Source organism: Schistocerca cancellata, chromosome 2, assembly GCF_023864275.1.
Source record: "Schistocerca cancellata isolate TAMUIC-IGC-003103 chromosome 2, iqSchCanc2.1, whole genome shotgun sequence".
Lineage (NCBI taxonomy): Eukaryota > Metazoa > Arthropoda > Insecta > Orthoptera > Acrididae > Schistocerca > Schistocerca cancellata.
Window position 1 is genome coordinate 125241724 of NC_064627.1, and position 23909 is coordinate 125265632.

Sequence of the window (23909 nt, forward strand, 5' to 3'; positions counted from 1 at the left end):
GCCTTCTGCGTTCGGGACGAACAGATATATGTGCATCAGACGGCAAATTGTACTTAGACTTATTTTTACATGTTACTATTATTTTCCTTTTTACATAGAAAATCTGTGTAGATCTCCCCTCCCCCCCATCCCCCCACCCCTGCCCCCTTACTTAAACGGCGTAATGCTTAGTTACTGGTAAAACATTTGGAATCAAGTTAAAATATTATATGCTATATATGTGCCAATTCATTTGCAACAATGGTTCTGTTTTGGTACGAGGATCATTCAGTAAGTATCACAACACATTATTTTTTTCCTGGGCCAAGTTTGGTTGAGAAAATGTGGAACTTCTTGTGGAGTTTTCCGCTTCAACTCCTACAGTATCATGAAGTTCCGATAGTTGGCGGCGCTACAGGTAGACCACTAAATGGTACCTGTAAACGATGGTACGTTCCAAGCAGTCATTGAGTTTCTTATGGCGGAACAGCCAGAGAATCGCAGGTATTCATAGGCGCGTGGTGAATGTCTACGCAATCTTGGCAGTGAACGAAAGCATCAAAGCATGAAAACAAACCGTCCGATCTCCCGTTCACTGGCCGGCCGCACGCTGCAGTGTCGGAACGTGTGGACGCCATCAGTCGAGGTGATCGACGGCTCACAATGAGACACGTCTCCCGCAACTGGACGTCTGTGTTGGTAGTGCTGACACGCTCATCCACAACCTGGTGTACTCGAAGGTATGTGGCCGCCTGGTTCCTAGCCACCCAGCAGAAGACCATGAAGAGCAACGAAGGACCATCTGTGAGGAATTGGTTGCGCGTTACGACGGCGTTCATTGATGGAGCAAGACATTGGTTGCGCAGACATGCCCTCCCTGGAATGCGGCGTAAGGCCGTCGCGTTGGACGGACATTACGTTGAATAATAAGATTATGTAGACACAACAGTGGGGAATAATATGGTTTATTGGAGTCCTGGATCAAACCAACATGCTTTCAGAAGAAAAGAGTGTTACATTACTTGCTGAATGCCCCACGTTTATCGATAACAAACTACAAGAAAATAGCAAATAAACAAAAAAATACTGTTTATGTTTGGAGTGTTCAGGCAATATTCGTGGATTTTAAATTCTTGAGGAGCATTTTAAACAGCGTCTAGCATTTCTGCTTTTAGTTTACTGGTCTCAGTTTCCTTTCCTGTGTCAACCGTGTCTGCACAGTAACTTCTATGATACTAACGCCTTTTAAATATGTGGTGTCACCGCCAGACACCACACTTGCTAGGTGGTAGCTTTAAATCGGCCGCGGTCCATTAGTACATGTCGGACCCGCGTGTCGCCACTGTCAGTGATCGCAGACCGAGCGCCACCACACGGCAGGTCTAGAGAGACGTACTAGCACTCCGCCCAGTTGTACGACGACTTTGCTAGCGACTACACTGACGAAGCCTTTCTCTCGTTAGCCGAGAGACAGTTAGAATAGCCTTCAGCTAAGTCCATGGCTACGACCTAGCAAGGCGCCATTAACCATATCTGAGAGTCTCACTTGTATTATCAAGAGCGATGTACCACAAGGATGAATTAAAGTTAAGTATTAAAGAAGCTACGTACTTTTCTTTATAGCATTCATTACGTATCCTGTTCCAGACTTCACGCCCGTCTGCGTTAGATTACAGAGTGCATTTCGGCCTCCTCTATCTACAAGGTGTTGGCACATTTGCCAACACATCAAAATATCATCATCATTTCCTTTTGCTTTGTGAGCGTCTTTCGATAAGACTCCGTTACAGTAATTACTGTAAGTTCCACTCATTGTCCTCTTGGCAACCAAAAGTGTTCGATTCACAATCTCTCCATGTAATTTATTGTCCCGTTGTGAGTTATACACTTGTTGTGCAGCGTGAGCCGTGGTGGCCCCGGCTTATGCATTGGTTTAAACCTTGACTGTTACTCTGCGTTTGGTTTCTCGCAGTTTTTGCGACTATGTCGTGGTTCTTCCTCTTTCTACGTGTGGCAGCAGCGGTGTGTATCGATATTCGCACCTTGTGCTATCTTAGGTCTGGTGGTTATAGTTTCCGGCTAGCCGGTGTGCGGCAGTCGGTCGGTTGGTGTGGATCAGCCAGGAAATCTCCGCGTGGCACAGGAGGCCGGGCCAGCTGGCGGTCTCTACGCAGTGTCGGAGTGTGTGGGAGCTGTTCAGATTGCTATGAGCTTCATGGCTCACCGACCCAGGACATCAGAGTTGAGTGGTGATTTAATTGCCGAAGCCAGTCTGTTCACATTCTGCCGGTGGTTTTTATGGTTGGCTGTTGGGCGTATTCCCGTGATCAACAGCGAGTGTTCGAGTTGGAGAAAGTTTGGCCACCATCCGGTGGAGTCTAACTGTATTTTGGTTATTTGAAGTCCAAGTGCACCAGCGGAATTTTCTACTTTGTGGCCGTTAGCGTTCCGGTTACCTGACCTGGCCGCTGATGTAAAATTCAGGCAGTGTCCTTTTCTCACCGTGTTGTCACTGTCCAACACGTGTGTGTTGTTTTGACAGCTTATGCATACTACAAAAATGGCTCTGAGCACTATGGGACTTAACATCTACGGTCATCAGTCCCCTAGAACTTAGAACTACTTAAACCTAACTAACCTAAGGACATCACACACATCCATGCCCGAGGCAGGATTCGAACCTGCGACCGTAGCGGTAAGGCGGTTCCAGACTGAAGTGCCTAGAACCGCACAGCCACACCGGCCGGCTGGGCGGCTACATATTTTACGTTTCGGCGTTGGAGTTCCTTGTGTACTGGTCGGGTGGGAGGCAAGTCGTCTTGTCGGTGGGTCCGTTGACTATTTCTTGGTTAGGTTGCCGGCGGATCGGATGTAGTTGGGCCGACTACCTGTCTCCCTTAAGAGAACGTTAATATTTCAAGTGCAGATTGACCCCCGGAAACTTCTGAATGCCGCTGACTGTACTGCCTTTTCTTATTGGTGTTTGACTGTCTATTTTAATGGCTCATAGCCCATGGTTTAAATTTGTATGTATTTAGTTTTTGGGTTTTAAGTAGTGGGCCTTATCCGTTTTAAGATTGAAGGTTCCTTACTTGTCATGTTTTTCATTATTTGGGCCTTCAGCCTCATTTAAAATATTATTTAAGGATAAAATCTTGCAGTTTATGCCTTTTGAAAATTTATTGTAGTTATGTTTTAAATCATGGGCCTTCAGCCGTTTTAAAAATTAAAGAGGTTGTGCCCTTAATCCATAAGATTTTGTGACATATTCAGTCGATAGTCACGCTCGGAATTTGCGCTGTAATGTTTGGGCAAGTAAATAAAGTTGTATATGTTCGAGTGTAACTGACAGCAGCTCATTTTGGCCACTTCCCACAATTCCAACTACCTGTTCTGTCCTGCGGTTCTTGTCAGTGTGTCTCACAGCCAGTGCTCCTTTAGAAATGTACTTAAAGAGACTGTATAACGTGGAGGTTCTCTCTCGAAACGATTTGTTCTACTAGGTAGAAGTGGGTGGTCACCTGCTGTTACACACCTGAACAGCAGATCTTGTAGAAGCTTCTCTCCACAACTAAATGTTCCGAGTTCCTCATTGAGAAATCTAATTTTCTGAAGAAATAAATCCTTCGACTTATTATAGTGGCTCTTTATACTTCGGTAATCATTGTTGTTAAATCTGTCTCACATATACTGATCCCAGTATCTATGTGTACTTGTCCTAAATCGACTAGTCTGTTAGTTGCTATTGGATTCAGTACGTTATCATCATGAGTGGGCTCCCCAACTATGTGTTCTAGGAGTTTTTCAAAGAAGGCATTTAGGAATGTTTTACAGGGTGTCTTCTCACACTCACCATTTACAAAACTGTAATTATCCCAACTGAATGTTGGATGGTTAGTCTGCTCCAATGACGGCGCTAAGGTGTAATGGTCTATACGTTAGGCATTTACTCACAGATATTGTTAATTTTATTGTATAGATATAAAATACAATTCCCTCTTAGTATAGTACCTCTCATTATGTTGATTTCAAGGTGTGCAGTGTCTTCTTTCCCAATCAAAATTACAAGTTATACAATTTTATGCTCCATATATGATTCTGTACTCGGTAAGAATTCGTAGAGTGGGAGAAAACTGAAAACCTCAGACATCGTCACTAGTAGCCTCTTGTAGACAGGCGTAGTGATCGCTTAAATATTTTCGTTGATGAAGTCCATGTAGGCGGAGACCCTCGTGTAGACTGCGGCTCCGCCTTTCGTGGAGCACGACGTCGGCGAGAAGGAGACGATTCCGACCAGCACTCCGTCCTGCTCCAGTGGGCCTCCATCGTCGCCCTGTACGCAGCACACACAGAGTTTTGTGAGACCACCGCGTTGGTAAACAGAAGAAGTGCGTAGTAGTAGTCACCACTGCCACTTGCTATGCAAGTTATTAACCCTAGCAATACCAAGGCATTTTCCACAATGTGCATTACCAAGGGAGGGTGGTGGTACTTTATGCCCACCCTTCAAAAATTGAAAAAAGGAACAAAATTTGTGATTGTTGTTTAATTCTATTAGCAACATAATTTTTAAAGAGGTACTGGGGTGTAAGCAGTGTCCGGAAGCTGAAAATAAGTTTTAGCACACTTTTAGCAAAATCAACGCACTTTCATTAACGTCTACTACGGACCTTATGACCACCACAAAAAAATTTTAAAATGAAAATTTGGTTCATTGTCGTAGACTTTTACTCTCAATGTACTCTTCAAAGAGATTCTGATGTGTAGTAATTGCTCGGCATCTAGAAATACTGAATACGACATTCGCTGGGGAAAGTGACATATACTACTGAGATTTATAGTTTTAGGTTAAGCTCAACTGAATATTTTAAAACATATGTGGTATTCGGTAGCAGAATTCCTTAAAAACAATGAATATGTTTCCTAAATTTTGAAAGGTAAAGTTACTGATTAGAGTGCAACATTTTCAAAATGTGGACATAATAAGCTTTCTGGTACTGTGAGGGTTAATTGTTGAAGAAACAAAAACTGTCATAGACACGCAGCAACGTTTATAGCAAATGTCTTAGGTACTGTCTGGTCATTAAGACATCATCACTGCCCTATATATCTCATGTCTCTCCTGGGGATAACCGTCTCTCACTAGAAAAGTAAGTATATCATTCAGCGTTATTGTCACTTTGTAATGTCTCTTGCAGCGGTCTCTCCGCGATATTTTCAGAAATTTTTATGAATTATATAACTAAGTACATATCTCGAAATATCTCTTCTTATCTTACCGATTCCTAAAGTTTAATATACTATGATTATCAATGCAAAGCAGTTTCAAGCCCTGTTATTCCTTGGAGCGTGCATTTACTCCATGGGATAGCTTCTCTGCTATCTATGTTTTCTCTTATGATAAGAATGAAGGATCTTGCCGATTAGCCGTGAAAGAACGATGATGTATATGTATGTATTGTTGAGCTAGTCGCCATCTTGATGAGATTCTGTATGAAAAGGAATTTAATACATGAACTAAACTAAAGTAAGTGTGTTCGCGTATTACTTAACTGATTATTATTGACAGTGTCTGGTTACTGCGCTGTGTTGCACGGGATCAGTGGGGAACGTCTGATTTACACTGGACGAACCTGCCGTTTTGTATACTCAAGATATCCAGTTTATTACTTCCAATAAATAGGCTAACACGGTCTTACCAGCAGATCTCCGGTCTTCCCCATGTGATCACTCAAAGTTAATAATTATTACAAATGTTTTTAGGAGATCGACTGACAATTTTCGTCGCACCGAGACTTCGAAATTGCTTCACTGCCTTATGGAATTTAAGTTAAGCTCAATTTAATCAGGATAAAACAGTATTGAACTGTGTGAATCTGATAAGCCTGCTTTGAGAATGAAAATTCCCTTAATATACGCATGTTTTTTGCTATCCTGATCAGTGAAGCTAAATCAGGCCGGTGTGAGAGATGTTTTAAATTTTAGATCCCACAAAAATATTAAAACTTCTTCATACTTTTTTGTAATTTGCAAGGACTTGTAGCTATGTGTTTATTTTTATTTAGTTTCAAATTAGTTATTGGCTTATTATTTTGGTGGCTGAAATAAGCATTTGCTTTAGTCTTATATATACAAAATAATGACAGAAATAGCCAGTTCCATTGTAAATAACGGAAACTACAGTCTTCTCGTAATTATGTACCGAGTAAGAGTGATGGATACTCGTAGCACGCAGCACGACGCATACAAATATTTTTGCAGACCTCTATTGTTAATGTAAAACTGGTATGTGGCTCGGTGGCTCTGTGTGTTGTGTGAAACAGAATTGGGCTCAACGGAGAATTACAAACCCTACACCACAATTGGATTCTCTAACGAATAGACTAGGTGAGATCGCAACATAAAATTCGGCAAGAAGTAGAAAATAATATTTCATAAGCAAGTTATAGCATAAAATTAATGTATCTCACATGGAAGAACAATATTACACCATAACTATTGAACACTGATGAGGACCGTGCGCCAAATGACTTCATTTGTACTCCATTCGACACATATGATTTGTGAGTGCCGATCTATGAACATTGCTTTAGAAGAGACTGAAGAATGTAAGAACAGTTTTTAAGAAAGTATCATTATCCTAATAAGACAGAAGAATTTTTTATTCATAAAAAGTCAGAAGAGGAAAGTAACATATGGAATCTACTGCTCCTAGATTTATGACAGTGAAATTTCTTTTCCATTCGTTGTATTGTAAAAAGTTTCTTGCATGGAATTAATACTGTTTCATGAAAACTATTTCTAAGCAAAATGAAATGTCAATACAGTGTTTGCTAAGAAAATAGTAAAGTGTTCGACTATGGATCCAAACGACCTGCCTCCGTTTCACGATTAGTCCCCGCATTTTTGTCTGTTACGTACTATATCTTGTTGTTGTTGTTGTGGTCTTCAGTCCTGAGACTGGTTTGATGCAGCTCTCCACGCTACTCTATTCTGTGCAAGCTTCTTCATCTTCCAGTATCTACTGCAACCTACATCCTTCTGAATTTGCTTAGTGTATTCATCTCTTGGTCTCCCTCTACGATTTTTACCCTCCACACTGCCATCCAATGCTAAATTTGTAAACCCTTGATGCCTCAAAACATGTCCTACCAACCGATCCCTTCTTCTAGTCAAGTTGTGCCACAAACTTCTCTTCTCCCCAATCCTATTCAATACCTCCTCATTAGTTACGTGATCTACCCACCTTATCTTCAGCATTCTTCTGTAGCACCACATTTCGAAAGCTTCTATTCTCTTCTTGTCCAAACTAGTTATCGTCCATGTTTCGCTTCCATACATGGCTACACTCCATACAAATACTTTCAGAAACGACTTCCTGACACTTAAATCTATACTCGATGTTAACAAATTTCTCTTCTTGAGAAACGCTTTCCTTGCCATTGCCAGTCTACATTTTATATCCTCTCTACTTCGACCATCATCGGTTATTTTACTCCCTAAATAGCAAAACTCCTTTACTAATTTGAAAAATATTTGATAATCTGAAAAATGGCGATCTGTGACGTGATTCCGAATCCTCGTTAATCTGTAGGTCCGCCTATAATTGGCTCGATAAGTCAGTTAGTTAAAAGATTGGAATAAGGCGTACTGCCTCCAACAGCCTAGTAAAGCTCTCCAGATTTGTGACAAATTTATCACACTGACACCACAAAATAAAATCTCCCTGCGTCCCATTCAGTTCTAAATGGTTCAAATGGCTCTGAGCACTATGGAACTTCTTAGGTCATCAATCCCCTAGACCTTAGAACTACTTAAACCTAACTAACCTAAGGACATCACACACATCCATTCCCATTCAGTTATGAGGAACTCTACATAACTAATTAACCATAAAAAATTTGAAGAAACAATAATGCAAAGATAAAATGACGGTAAGTCTTATGACAGTTTTGATGCTGCCCGCGCCGGCCGGAGTGGCCGTGCGGTTCTGGGCGCTACAGTCTGGAACCGAGCGACCGCTACGGTCGCAGGTCCGAATCCTGCCTCGGGCATGGATGTGTGTGATGTCTTTAGGTTAGTTAGGTTTAATTAGTTCTAAGTTCTAGGCGACTGATGACCTCAGCAGTTAAGTCGCATAGTGCTCAGAGCCATTTGAACCATTTGATGCGGCCCGCCACGACATCCTCGCCCCAGAGAACCACTTCCACCCAACGACCTCAGTTACTTGATGGACATATTCCAACCTACTCTACCCTAGTTATATCTTCCACAGGTCGCACGTTATAGTCCCTCGTCCCCATGCCATTATCATCTTCTTTACATACTGAGTTACCTGTTCACTGCCGCCATATTTTTTCTCTAAGTTATCATTTGCTCCTTGTTCCTTTGGCGTGTATACCTGAAACACGGTAGTTGGTGCTGGTTTACAATCGATTCGATGAGAATAATCCTAACACTAATTTGTTCAAATAAATTCACTTCCTAACGCAACTTCCCATTAATAACGAATCCGAATTCCGTTATACCATTTTCTGCTGCTGTTGATGCAACTCTCTACGCTCCCCACATGATATCTTTATCTTCTTTCATTTTCACTTCACTAATCCCAACAGAATCTAGACAAAGCATTTGCATTTTCCTTTTCAGATGTTCTACCGGGTTCGCGTTCCTGACATTCCACGTTCTAAGACCTAGAATGTTATCCATTGGTTAGTCATTCAATCATTTTTTCATTGTTTCTTCCCCCTTTGCAGTCCCCTAACGGAGATTCTAATGAGAGGCTAGTCTTAGATACTTAGCCAATGGAGAGATCATTATCTTCAATGCTGTGGTTTCCATTGTCTTCTGCATCCTCTTGCAGTCGATCTTTATTAATTGTTCCGCATTTTGTGAGAAATTTCCCACACGAATGAAAATTTACCGAACGTAAATGTTCGTACTATTAGATCTCCAAACGGAAACGTGTGTTAACAAGAAAAACTTTTAAAAATATTGATTTGATTCTCCTGCGGAACCTGTAAATATCTACATCTTGTTCTCCAGGTTCTTCCAATAAGTTTCCGGTCGATTAGAGTGTCGTTGTTTCCGAATTTCTGGATACTTTTCTCCAATTTTCTTTTTCTGGTTTTCTCTGGAGAAGGCAATGTAAGACCTTGTTTTGGAAAATACCTGTTTTCACAATTTCATGTTCTTCAATCTCGATCTCTTTCACATCTTGGGGCATCTTGAAGCAGAGTGACTTTTCCCTGTTGAATTCTCTTGCATGATCTGTTTGCATACATCCGAATCAGATGGCCATAAATTCTCGTTCTAAGTTTTCTTCTCGTTATTTTTAGTTTCTCAGTGTTCTCGAACATATCTTCCTTACTCCTTTTCCTGTATTTACGATTTTGTTTTGTTGACACCAGTATTTTACTACAATTTTCCTCTACTTCTCCTACACGTTTCCTATTTTCGCTCTCAGTCCAATTCAGACTTTCAGTTGCATATAATCATTCTGCTTTTATTACTGTAACATACTGAAACTCTGATTGAGTGTAGATATATTTGTTTTTGTGCACATCTTTTGTCATATTAAAGGCTATTTTCATCCTTCTTGAGATATGTCTATGATGTCTGGTGCACGTTTATACATGGTATTTAAAAGAAGAAAAGAACATAGTCCTATAGGCTGTAGTATTGGTGAAAACTAGAAGAAAAGTTACTATAGTGATATGACCGAAAACTAATAATTATTTAAGTATGAGCCGTCAAAGATCTCAGTTTATGCCTACATTTTATTGGTAGATAATGATCTTTCCTTCCTGGGGGACAACAGTCACATAGAAATATTTGAAAGTTATTTCAGCCATTTGACTGTTAATAAATCAACAAGTAATAGTCAAATGGCGGAAACTTCTTTCAAACAATTATTTATAGATGATTCATAGTAGATGCCATAGTAAATTACCACAACACCCCCGTGTGAGGCGTTGAAAATCCTCGAGCAATCACGGACGTAGCTGTATCGCTTCACTGTCATTGTACGGGCAAGAACTGTCGGTGGCATACTCGCAGGGTCAAAAAGATTAGCATATGATCTCAAGCGACTGGAGCTAGGTGTATTAGAAAGTGTGCGTGATGTATTGCGAGAAATAACTGAAAAATGTCAGGATGCGTGGTAGCCACCAGCAGCACCGGCACTGATTATAGTGTCCACTTGTAACAGACAGATGGAAATTACTGCAAAATGTGACGTTTATTACCTGTCTTCTTTTTTCGGTAAATACTACCTCCAGGAGGAAATCGTGGCACTTTTTATACACACCCGTTACTTATATTCTGTTTTCGTATACTATATTTTAAGACCTCTTTTATCTACAATTATTTTCATAGTGTTGTTTTCTATTTTATTGGCACTGCTGTGTCTCCTGCCAGTACTGCATGGTGGTCGGCAAATGCTAAACACTGAATTCTAAGATTCTAATTTTTGTTGCCAAAGTGCGCTTTCGTTTTGAGTTCTTCTTCATTTTCTGGCATCACCTTTGCTGACTAAAATGTAATTCTTTATACGTTGGCAATAAATGAAGTTAGTATTTTTACTCCTTCTCAGACGACAGATTGGTGTACCTTTTTACGTCTGTTCTCAATCTTTGTAAGGTACAAAAATTGCCGTTTTGGAGAGCTGTCTTCCTTCCTTAACATTATGTAGAAAAATATGCAGTTTATTTTTGTTTTAGTCAATTTCACAGAAGCACCTGGAGATTTTTTAACTCAACCTTCATTAAAAACCTTATATGGCGCTATGTTTGAAGCAACATTTTCGAAATTTGCTATCTATATGTTTGATTTATCTCTTAACTTTACATTTATTTGAAGAAATCTTTAAATACTTGTACAGTTTGTTCTCTACTTCTCCATATGTCGACTTAAATGACAATGTGTGTGGAGTCTAGTCACGATAAGTGTGTGTTTTGACTCTTATTCTGTCACCTTCATCACGTGTAATTTAATCCCTCTTCAAACTCTACGAACAAGTCTTCGAATCCTAACGTTCCGTAATTCATAGCTCTTTAGCAAATATTAATAGAACAAATTGGGTTGGTGAGATCCGTACCTTTGTCGACTGACAAGGGGAAGGCCTCAGACACGGCCAACCGATTCGGCTCAAATTTGGCAGGTCGCTTGTGTACAACCTAAAACGACGGAATCTAAGATATTTTTGGTCTAAACCCCCGCAATTTTGAGAAAATCACCCCTAAAGGTTATGACGAACAATCGACTCAAAATTGGAGGGATCGATAGACAATTGTAAATAGAGCATTTTTCCTCATCAGGTATGGGGTCCGCAAACGCATACTTTTCCAGAAATCGAGGTAAGAAACTTTTTCAACTGCCGTTTCTGTACCCACCTGGTAAACACTTTTCGCCGCCAGCACCGAAAGCGCAACGGCCAAAGTAACTGGCTGGGAATCGGAGAACACGGATTCGAATCTCTAAGAAACCTAGCGGATGTTCTTTTTTTTTCGATTGTACTTTTACATATCTCAATTGATAGGGATAGGAGGGTTAATAAGGTAAGTAAATCAATAAGGAATGATAGTAATAAGGTAGGTAAATAAATTTGCCAAACCATTTGGGATAGTAAACAACTAAAATGTTACTCCAGGTCACTTTACAATGGCTCTTCCAGTCACTGTTACGTGTCCTCACTTTTCTTCAAACAACTAGGTGGATGGTACTTATCATATAAACATTCGAAACAAATATACTCACGGCACCAAGAACAACTAATGAATGCATTCTTTCGACAGCTACACTGTGCCTTCCGAAGAGTGCGCGAAAAACAAACTTGGTTTACATTTTAAAATATGTCTTTTTGGGAATTAATTTTGATGCGTACCACGCATTCGATATCAATGCCTGAAAAATCCTTGCGGTTGTGCAATTCCCGTTGGGTTTCCAGAAACACACTGCAATTCTGAAGCCTAGAAATAAAGTTTTTAACCTGGCGATAGAAATAAACATCACACGGCTGGCACACAGGTGTGCAGCTTGGCGGTATTACGTTTGCTGTGCACGTCTGCTGACCCTCGCCATCTATAAACATTGTGTCATACATTGTAGTATTAATTTGTCCACTCCAGAAACCCAATATTAGACCAAACTTGTTATCAGAAGAGTATGGTTTTAAAACAGGCTCAAGAGATGTTCTGTAAATCGCATTCGTCAGTTTCCCGGATTTGGAGCAGGTAATGCAAACATTTTTCAACGAGTCGGTTAAACGATTGACCTCTTCTATAACCCGAGGAGCAATGTTAACATTCGTTTCTTGTAAACACAGGTAAACCTTAGGCAAAAGTTTTCCAGAGGCTGTGATGTCATATTGCGCGGTGTACGAATGTTTTAGTTTGTTTTTACTACCAACTGCGACAAGGGTTCGTTTTCTCCCTTATGCGATAACGTGCGTCGAATATTCTCCCGATGCTCGCATTCTGTTTGATCGGTGTTGATCACGTAATCACGATTAAAACTGGTCATCAGTGACGCCGTTTGCGTGCTGAAAAGAGATGTCACTTTCTGCATATCCTCTATATTTTGTACCTCCATATGAGAGACGTATTTAGTGACGTGCGGTAACTTCTCGTCTGTGACAGGCTCCCAACTATATACTATAGCGCTATTCGAAGGGTGCACATCCTCCATTATTACTACAAACTACATAAAGTACTCGTCATATATTACTTACGGAAGAACACTATATTCATTCACAAAACGTATTTCATTCGGCGCATTAACGATGGAAGAATCACTACATGTATCCGCGAGATCCGCGGCAGCCTAATGACGGAAAACAACTCTTTGCGATTGACTTCCATAAGACTCGTGGTGGACACCTTCACTCTTCCAGGTTCACAACTGTGATATGACGAAGAGGCCCCGCGTGCATTCTGTCCCGTGCCTCGCTGTAAACAACCGTCGCGCGGTTGGCTATCTGTGATCCCTCGTGAGGAATTCGCAGCACCCTTACTCGGAGTTGCTTTCATGTGACAAGGCTTAAAATTTTAATACTTTAATAACTCACGGCATTTGGGAAATTAGTCTGCCTGACTTATTATTATCATTCCTTATTAATTTAATTACCTTATGAACCTTCCTATCCCTATCAATTGAGATAGGGAAAAGTACAAACCAAAAAAGAACATCCGCTAGGTTTCTTAGAGATTCGAACCCGGGTTCTCCGATTCCCAGCCAGTTACTTCGGCCGTTGCGCTATCGGTGCTGCCGGCGAAAATTGTTTACCATGTGGTTACAGAAGCGGCTGTTGTGAAAGTTTCTTACCTCGATTTCTGGAAAAGTTTGCGTTTGCGGACCCCATACCTGATGATGAAAAATGCTCTATTTACAATTATCTATCGATCCCTCCGATTTTGAGTCGATTGCTCGTCAATTTTCTCAAAATTGCGGGAGTGTTGACCCAAAATATCATAGATTCCTTCGTTTTAGGTTGTACACAAGCGACCTGCCAAATTTGAGGCGAATCGGTTGGCCGTGTCTGAGGTCTTCCCCTTGTGAGACACGCTCACGTAGGAAAAGTACGGAAGCACGAATTTGTGGGCCTTCCTCGTGTCCTGAAGCGGTTGTCCTAGTGGCCCCAGCACGCCTGTTATCGATACTCGCTCACCTGGGGCACCAAAACGATGCTCCAAGATCCCTCCCGCACTTGACCGTAATGCATCCGATAAATAGTAATATAAATCACCCCCTGTCAGGGTACAACTTTTAGGCGAGACACGTGATTATTTTCAAACCTCGACAAATACGCACTGCGGTCTCAGAGCTGCAAGAATGCTTCTAAATGTCAATGTGTGGTCAAGGAAATCACTTTCCTCGCTAGGTACTGATGCCAAATGCGAGTAAATACAAGAGTCCGTTGGCACGAAACTAACGGGCTTCGACCGGCTTTGCCAAACGGAACGCGTCAGGTTTCGCTCTGTTTCCGCCACGTTTCGCGAGACGCAGCGTGCTTCGTCACCGCCTGATTCAGAGCTTCTTCCTCCTCGTCGTCGCCCGGAGCAGCATGATACAGCAAACACTCATGCATACAGTTTGTCTAGAGTGAATACGAGGGCATCTGACCAGCAAGGATTGCAACATTGGTAAGGTCGCAGTATTCAGCCAGCCTTGCACTCGCCTCACATAATCGGGAGCTGTGTTGTTCCGTTTTCGGGAGTTTTTAAGGACAAATCGTAGATGTAGGCACGTGTCTTTATTCAAATTCTGATTCACAACAAGTGTTGGTCTTAATACATCTCCAGAAGACGCATCCGTAAACTTAAGTGACCTACGAGTAGCATAATACACTGAAGAGCCAAAGAAACCGGGACATCTGCCTAATATCGTGCAGGCCCCCCGCGTGCTCCCAGAAGTGCCACAATACGACGTAGCACGGACTCGACTAATGTCTGAAGTAGTGGTGGAGGGAATTGACACCATGAATCCTGCAAGGCTGTCCATAAATCTGTAAGAGTACGAGGGAGTGGAGATCTCTTCTGAACAGCACGTTGCAAGGCATCCCAGATATGTTCAGTAATGTTCATGTTTGGGAAATCTGATGGCCAGACTGTGGTGTCACCGCCAGACACCACACTTGCTAGGTGGGTAGCCTTTAAATCGGCCGCGATCCGTTAGTATACGTCGGACCCGCGTGTCGCCACTACCAGTGATTGCAGACCGAGCGCCGCCACACGGCAGGTCTAGTCTAGAGACTCCCTAGCACTCGGCCTACTTGTACAGCCGACTTTGCTAGCGATGGTTCACTGTCTACATACGATCTCATTTGCAGAGACGACAGTTTAGCCTAGCCTTCAGCTACGTCATTTGCTACGACCCAGCAAGGCGCCATATTCAGTAATGTATTCTGAACAGATAATATTGTGAATCATGTACCGTCAAGAGCGACGTTGATCTTTAATGGATTGAAGATAAGTATCAAACTAATTATGTCCGCTTTCTGAATTCTAATTTCTTGTCATGTTCCAGACCTCACGTGAGTATAGTTCTTCCCTCTTCACGCCAGCTTGCGTGAGCTAAAACGCGTGCATTTCGACCTCCATTCTTAACACGGTGTTGGCTCTCCTGCCAACACAACACAGACAAAGTGTTTAAACATAGAAGAGTGTTCCTGGAGCCACTCTGTAGCAATTCTGAACAAGTGGTGTGTCGCATTGTCCTGCTGGAATTGCTCAAGTCAGGTGCTCAGACAGGACGCTTACGTACGTGACACCTGTCAGAGACGTATCTAGAAGAATGACGCGTCCCATATCACTCCAACTGCACACCTCCCACACCATTACAAAGCCTCCACCAGCTTGAACAGTTCCTTACTGACATGCAGGATCCATGGATTTATGAGGTTGTTTCCATACCCATATGCGTCCATCCGATGGATACAATTTGAAACGAGACTCGTCCGACGAGGCAACATGTTTTCAGTCATCAACAGTCCAATGTCGGTGTTGACGGGCACAGGCGAGGCGTAAAGCTTCGTGCCGTGCAGTCATCAAGGATATAAGAGTGGGCCTTCGGCTCCTAAAGCTCATATCGATGATGTTTCGTTGAAAGGTTCGAACGCTGACACTTGTTGATGGCCCAACATGGAAATCTGCAGCAGTTCGTGGAAGAGTTGCACTTCTGTCCCGTTGAACGATTCTCTTCAGTTGTCGTTGGTCCCGTGTTTGCACGACCTTTTTCCGGCCGCAGCGATGTCGGTGTTTCGATATTTTATCGGATTCCTAATATTCACGGTGCACTCGTGAAATGGTCTTACAGGAAAATCCCCACTTCATCGCTACCTCGGAGATTCTGTGTCCCATCGTTCGTGAGCCGACTACAACATCTCGTTCAAACTCACTTAACTCTTCATAACCTGCCATTGCGTCAGCAGTAACCGATCTAACAACAGCGCCAGACACTTGTTGTTCTACATAGGCGTTGCCGACCGCATCGCCATATTCAGCCTGTTTACATATTTGTATTTGAATACACATGCCTATACCAGTTTGTGTGGTGGCGCATCGCTGTATATACTCTTGCAGTACACTCGGTGTGAGATGATCCCGGACAGTCTCTGTATGTAGGCAGGTCACAACTCCTTCGCGTAACTACAACTCAATTTTGTGAACGTCTCTAGGGCAACGGCTCTTCATAGCTCAATAGACGTCTACTGTTTTCGACCAAAGCCGTTTGCGCTTCGTACTTGAATTCTGTCGAAAGGGCCGCTAGGTGGCAGGAATTTCTCTAGGTTGATTTGATTACAGTTGTCTTACTAGTACAAAAAATATATTTAAACATCAAGCGTGATGCAACAGTTGTTCACCCATTTCTACATTTATGACAACGTATTTCCTGATCTATGGGTCATACAACGATATAACTTTGTTGGTACATTCAGCGGCATATGGGGACAGTGTATGCGAAATATATTGTGATTAGAGTTAGGTGCAGTTTTTCACGCAGATGTTTATGACGTCACATCTGCTGAACTATCTGCGGTACCATGATACAAGTTTGTAGGTGCATTTAGCGGTGTATATGGGTAATGTCGGCGAAATTTATTGCGAATAGAGTTAGCAGCACAGAAGTGTTAATTTAAGCGTCATGCATGCTAACTTTGGTAGTTAGGTGGTTCTTGACCCTCGGCAATTGTTGCTCGAAAGTACGGGATACGTGTACCAAATTTGTCTGAAATCGGATAAGTGGTTTAGGAGGAGATGCGAAACATACATACATCACTTTTGTAATATGTTTGGGCATCTTTGGTTAACCTTTGATATTGTTTCGAAAGAAGAGTTAAGTGGTCTTATTCGATGTTTATCCAAAATCACTCTGGAAAAAAACTCTATAGTTGGCCTACTGGGGAACTGTATGATTATTCTATTACATTAAATCTTGTGTTTTCCCAGGTTTTACCAATTTCAGCCGGATGTATTTGAATGCATATTGAAAATTTCATGTATTTTCGTGGTGGGTTACGCTTGAACTTGAACTCAGGGCTACGTTCCACATACGTTTCTGTTTAACTTACACGTGATTAACAAGTTTCAGCAATCAAGGTAAATAAGTAACTGATATTGCTACTCAGATATCATCAAGTGATGATATTACGTAATTGTGGATCATTGCATTCACTAATACGGTATATGTTACAGGTCTTTAGCCATAGTAGGTAACAGTTTGGCAAAGGCATTTGATCATGCACGAGTTGGACCTATGTGTTGCCATTCCCACACTTGTAAGTTCTGTCGTAAGTAATAAATAATTTCATGCACGTCTTCAACGTTCACTTTCACCTATCGCTGGTAAAAGGGTCAAATCTTCCATGTAGTAAATTAACTTTCTGGGGGTAAATTTCAGGGCATAATATATATTTATCACTTTACATCAATACCTGCAATTTAAAAAAAAAAAAAAGCGCACGCACTGCCGCAGAGCCAAATATTTATTCTGGAAATGGAGCCTCAGTAGCACTTAGACCTAAACAAGCGGAGGGAGGCTGTTTGGTCTATATACGTACCGCACACATGGAAATGCCTTCATCGAAAGGTCCTGTACACAAAATGGCTTCTGTGAGCACAAACGATGTCACATTCATGTATTGAAGGTATTCCAGGCAAGTTCCATAGTCATAGATAGTGACGTTGACAGTCTGTAGTATCTCAGTGGGTCGACCAGTCTCCGTGTATCCCCAACCCCAAAGGGTTGCTTCGGACCCACCTGAAATGTGTACAAGATAATACAGAAAGGGCAACCTAAATTTATGGTGTGTTACCGTGTACAGGACGAAACAGTATGTGTGTGGCAACAGTACATGGATATATTAACGTAAAGGCAAGCATAAGAGGAAAAACCATAAATATTTTATAAAATTGTGAGAGTTAATTAATATTTATTAATTAAATTATACGTACATCGAGCCATGTACGCATGTGGCAACTTCATGCAGATATGAAATTACAATGGAAATATCATTTTGAAATAACAAGGAGGAAGTCACAGATTCTGTCCCATGGGGTTATGGGAAACAATTTAGTTAATTCTTAAATTAACAAATATTTTACTATGCAAAATTAAAATGTTTGTAGTTTAAGTACTAGAAAAAATCATTACTACATCGGTACCTATTGGGGAGCAGTGATACTAACAACACAAGCAGTCATAGTTTTAGGTTCAAAAAATGGCTCTGAGCACTATGGGACTTAACATCGTAGGTCATCAGTCCCCTAGAACGTAGAACTACTTAAACCTAACTAACCGAAGGACATCACACACATCCATGCCCAAGGCAGGATTCGAACCTGCGACCGTAGCAGTCCCGCGGTTCCGGACTGCAGCGCCTAGACCGCACGGCCACCGCGGCCGGCCATAGTTTTAGGTATTTGTGAAAATAACAACACCAACACGTAACAGGAATTCCTGATTGATGTAATTAACTTTATATCGTGAACTATATAAACAACAATATACAAATGACTAAAGTTGCTGAACTATAAACAACATCTAACTCTGAGAACTGAGTATGCTTTGATTCCCCAACGTGATATAGAGTCCCGAAATACTGACTCTTGATCTGAAATTCTGAAAAACTTTATGTTTTAGATATATGTTATAAAAAGACGAAATTCCTCCAGCTGTATTAAGGTGCTGGCTTTATTGGCGACTAGTTTCGATGTTGTTACAACATCATCTTCAAGCCCATACTTGTTGACAGCAACTGTATGTGTCTAACACTAGTAGTCAGTGGTGTGATAGGCGTGTTCCATGCGGAAGGCGGAAGGCAGGTTAGAGTTACTACCTGCCTTGCTGTTGATGTGACCACATCGTCTTGTACCAGGGACGTTTTAATCACATGTAACTATCAACTTACAAGGGGGCAATCAGACCCATTAAACACGGATTTTAATGACTGTTCAGTATGTTGTAGAGGATATTGTCCTGAATACGTGGATAACAGCTTTTCTTGCGACAATCTCTAATTTCCGGGACACTAGTTTTATGGTACCAGCCATAAATGTAACGCTACTCATGTTTCGACCAAACGAGCGTAACGTAATGGGCAGCCTTCAAGACTACAGCGGTTGTGGTACAGGTTTGAATTCTATCGGTATGTTTCCTCAGATATAATATCACTAAGTAGTATATGCCATGCAAAATTATTAAGAAATATTCATTTTCATGATATTAATTTGATTAATACACTCCGGGAAATGAAAAAAGAACACATTGACACCGGTGTGTCAGACCCACCATACTTGCTCCGGACACTGCGAGAGGGCTGTACAAGCAATGATCACACGCACGGCACAGCGGACACACCAGGAACCGCGGTGTTGGCCGTCGAATGGCGCTAGCTGCGCAGCATTTGTGCACCGCCGCCGTCAGTGTCAGCCAGTTTGCCGTGGCATACGGAGCTCCATCGCAGTCTTTAACACTGGTAGCATGCCGCGACAGTGTGGACGTGAACCGTATGTGCAGTTGACGGACTTTGAGCGAGGGCGTATAGTGGGCATGCGGGAGGCCGGGTGGACGTACCGCCGAATTGCTCAACACGTGGGGCGTGAGGTCTCCACAGTACATCGATGTTGTCGCCAGTGGTCGGCGGAAGGTGCACGTGCCCGTCGACCTGGGACCGGACCGCAGCGACGCACGGATGCACGCCAAGACCGTAGGATCCTACGCAGTGCCGTAGGGGACCGCACCGCCACTTCCCAGCAAATTAGGGACACTGTTGCTCCTGGGGTATCGGCGAGGACCATTCGCAACCGTATCCATGAAGCTGGGCTACGGTCCCGACACCGTTAGGCCGTCTTCCGCTCACGCCCCAACATCGTGCAGCCCGCCTCCAGTGGTGTCGCGACAGGCGTGAATGGAGGGACGAATGGAGACGTGTCGTCTTCAGCGATGAGAGTCGCTTCTGCCTTGGTGCCAATGATGGTTGTATGCGTGTTTGGCGCCGTGCAGGTGAGCGCCACAATCAGGACTGCATACGACCGAGGCACACAGGGCCAACACCCGGCATCATGGTGTGGGGAGCGATCTCCTACACTGGCCGTACACCACTGGTGATCGTCGAGGGGACACTGAATAGTGCACGGTACATCCAAACCGTCATCGAACCCATCGTTCTACCATTCCTAGACCGGCAAGGGAACTTGCTGTTCCAACAGGACAATGCACGTCCGCATGTATCCCGTGCCACCCAACGTGCTCTAGAAGGTGTAAGTCAACTACCCTGGCCAGCAAGATCTCCGGATCTGTCCCCCATTCAGCATGTTTGGGACTGGATGAAGCGTCGTCTCACGCGGTCTGCACGTCCAGCACGAACGCTGGTCCAACTGAGGCGCCAGGTGGAAATGGCATGGCAAGCCGTTCCACAGGACTACATCCAGCATCTCTACGATCGTCTCCATGGGAGAATAGCAGCCTGCATTGCTGCGAAAGGTGGATATACACTGTACTAGTGCCGACATTGTGCATGCTCTGTTGCCTGTGTCTATGTGCCTGTGGTTCTGTCAGTGTGATCATGTGATGTATCTGACCCCAGGAATGTGTCAATAAAGTTTCCCCTTCCTGGGACAATGAATTCACGGTGTTCTTATTTCAATTTCCAGGAGTGTAGATCGATCATTGCAGTCAACTTCAAATGTGTATTCCGTTTGTTACACAACGGATTACAGAATCGTCGTCCTCACTATCACTTTCTGAGCTAGAACAGAATTCCGGATGGTAGGATACTTGTTGCAGAAGCAACAGTACGCAGATTTGCGGAGTACCACGCGCATTTAACGAAAACTATTGCCTTGGAGACACACAGATTTTCCAACAGCGATACCGAAAACCAACTTCACTTATACCCAAAAAAATTGTTCTCTCACTTTGATCAACTTCGATGCGTACCATGCGTATTTGATCAGTCCTGTGAAAGGAGGTGCACCACACTGATGCAAAATTAAATAATGCAGTTTTGTGTAACCAGCCCTCGAAGCGATTTCTCTAATACTCTTTATCAAGTCGAGAGCATTTTCAATTTTTTTCGTTATAATTTCAGCTTGCCTGTTGCTGTGGCCGCCAACTTCAGACATCGTAGCGCCTACTCCATCAGCATCCCACTTCACGCCCTACCAACACGGGATGCCTGCATCATAGGGCATATATTCACCAGGAAAACCAACGCCGTCAGTGTTGTCATCGCAAATATTTATCGGCGGCCACAACACAACACCAGGTCTCCACCAACGGCTGCCACGGAATGCTACCCGATCACAGAGTCTGCAGAACAGCTTTATCAGAGGTCACAGCTAGCCCAGGAACTACTTTATTATGCCAGGCACGTAATCGTAAATAGTTCCAGCAGATACTTCCGCCGAATGGGCTTTATAGGGTGGCACACTGCCGGAAAAGCGCAGTTCGACGTACTGCTTGGAAGTATACAGAACTGCCACCGCAGCAGCCACAGCGACACGCCTCTTATAGCTGGTCCATCGTCCATCTCTTTCAGATGGACTTGATATAGTCGACAAACACCTTGACATTATAGAATTGTTTGATTGTGATCCCTCCCCGTGGCGAGTTGGGTCTTTCTGTTATTATTTGTTGTTGTACACTACTGGCCATTAAAATTGCTACACCAATAAGAAATGCAGATGATAAACGGGTGTTCATTGGACAAACGATTACATTTTCACGCAATTTGGGTGCATAGATCCTGAGAAATCAGTACCCAGATCAACCACCTCTGGCCGTAATAACGGACTTGATACGCATGGGCGTTGAATCAAACAGAGCTTGGATGTCATGTGCACGTACAGCTGCCCATGCAGCTTCAACACGATACCACAGTTCATCAAGAGTAGTGACTGGCGTATTGTGACCAGCCATTTGCTCGGCCACCATTGACCAGACGTTTTCAATTGGTGAGAGATCTGGAGAATGTGCTGGCCAGGGCAGCAGCCGAACATTTTCTGTATCCAGAAAGGCCTGTACAGGACCTGAAACATACGGTCGTGCATTATCCTGCTGAAATGTAGGGTTTCGCAGGGATAGAATGAAGGGTAGAGCCACGGGTCTCAAAACATCTACAAAGATGTGAATCTAAGTTCTCTAACTAGTCTGTCTTTCCCATGAATCAAGAATGTATGGAAAAATGCAGGGGCAGGAATTGAACACATACCGTCAGCACTGTAGCCGCGCTACGCTTACTACATCGCAGCAGGACTAAAGTTGCAGGTATAGGCGGTGCACATAAAATTTCAGCGTCGATTTTCTCAGAAAATAGGAGTCGAAGCATGAAAATCTGCAAGCTAGGTATTCAAGAGAGGTCACTCAATAACATATCACTGTTTAACAGGTCTGATGGCCCCTTCTTAGCTTCACAGGCTGTTGCGTAAATATATATGAAACTGTAGTCGATTACATACCTGCAGGGATGGATTCAGCGCTGGGTAGGCCAATAACCTGCACGTAAGCGTCCAGCGTCAGGGCGTACTCCAGCCTGAAGACGGCGATATCGTAAGGCCCGACGAGACTACCAGTGCTGATGGACAGAAGGAAAGCAAACTTCATGCCTGCAATAACTGGAAGCACTAAAAGTGTGTAACAAAGCGGTTGTTTGGAAATATTCAGAAGAAAAATAATTGACAAATAATGAAGTCGTTATCGTTGTTAAAGAACACGTTAAAAGTGTTGTTCAAGTGCCGATGGGAAGGTATTGGACGTATGTGTATTATTCGCTGGTTGAGAATTCAGTGACGTCAGCTGTATTAGGTATGATGTATTACCTTTGCTGTTATAGTTGTGGTCTTCAATACAGAGACTGCTTTGATGCAGCTCTCCATGTTATCTCTCCTGAGACTTAGTGTATTCATCTTCCGGCTCCCTCTACAATTTTTACACTCCACGCTTCCCTCCAATACTAAATTAGTGACCCCTTGATGCCTCAGAATGTGTCCTACCAACCGATGCCTTCTTCTAGTCAAATTGTGCCAAAAATTCCTCTTGTCCCCAATTATATTCAGTACCTCCTCTTTAGTTATATGATGCATCCATCTAATCTACAGCATTCTTCTGTAGCCTACGCTCCATATAAATACTTTCAGGAAAAAACACTTCCTGACGCTTAAATCTATACTCGATGTAAACAAACTTCTCTTCTTCATAAACGCTATCCTTGCCATCGCCAGTCTGCATTTTATATCCTCTCTAATTCGATCATCATCAGTTAGTTTGCTCCCCAAACAGAAAAACTCATGTACTACTTTTAAGTGTCTCATTTCTTGATCTAATTCTCCCAGCATCACGTGATGTACTTAGACTACATTCCATTATCCTCGTGTTGCTTTTATTGGTTTTCATCTTATACCCTCCTTTCAAGACACTGAGCATTCCGTTCACCAGCTCTTCGAGGTCCTTTGCTGTCTCTGATAGAATTACAATGTCGTCCGCAAACTTCAGAGTTTTTATTTCTTCTCCATGGATTTTAATTCCTACTTCAATTTTTTCTTTTGTCTCCTTTACTGCTTTCTCAGTGTGCAGGCTGCAATCCTGTCTCACTCCTTTCTCAACCACTGCATCCCTTTCATCCACCCCGACTCTTATTACTACCCTCTGGTTTCCGTGAAAATTGTAAGTAGCCTTTCGCTCACTGTATTCTACACCTACCACCTTAAGAATTTGAGAGTATTACAGTCAACATCGTCAAAAGTCTTCTCTAAGTCTACAAATGCTAGAAATGTAGGTTTGCCTTTACTTAATCTATCTTCTAAGATAAGTCGTACGGTCAGTATTGCTTCGTGCGTTCCATCATTACTACGGAATCCAATCTGGTGTTCCCCGAGGTCGGCTTATATCAGTTTTTCCATTCGTCTATCAAGAATTCGTGTTAATATTTTGCA

The 23909-nt window shown here is 42.7% G+C and overlaps 1 protein-coding gene across 1 annotated transcript in view; it reads right to left on the minus strand.

Annotated features, from left to right (window-relative positions):
• Positions 1–3979: 3979 nt before the first annotated feature.
• LOC126161384 (chymotrypsin-like elastase family member 1) overlaps positions 3980–23909 on the minus strand; it is a 44110-nt gene continuing 24180 nt past the window's right edge. Inside the window, exons 5-7 of the mRNA XM_049917161.1 lie at positions 22437–22552; positions 17537–17736; positions 3980–4312 (exon numbers count right to left, since the gene is read on the minus strand). Of these exons, the coding sequence (XP_049773118.1) occupies positions 4169–4312; positions 17537–17736; positions 22437–22552 (460 nt within the window). The 3' untranslated portion in view covers positions 3980–4168. The remainder of the gene's footprint in view (positions 4313–17536; positions 17737–22436; positions 22553–23909) is intronic.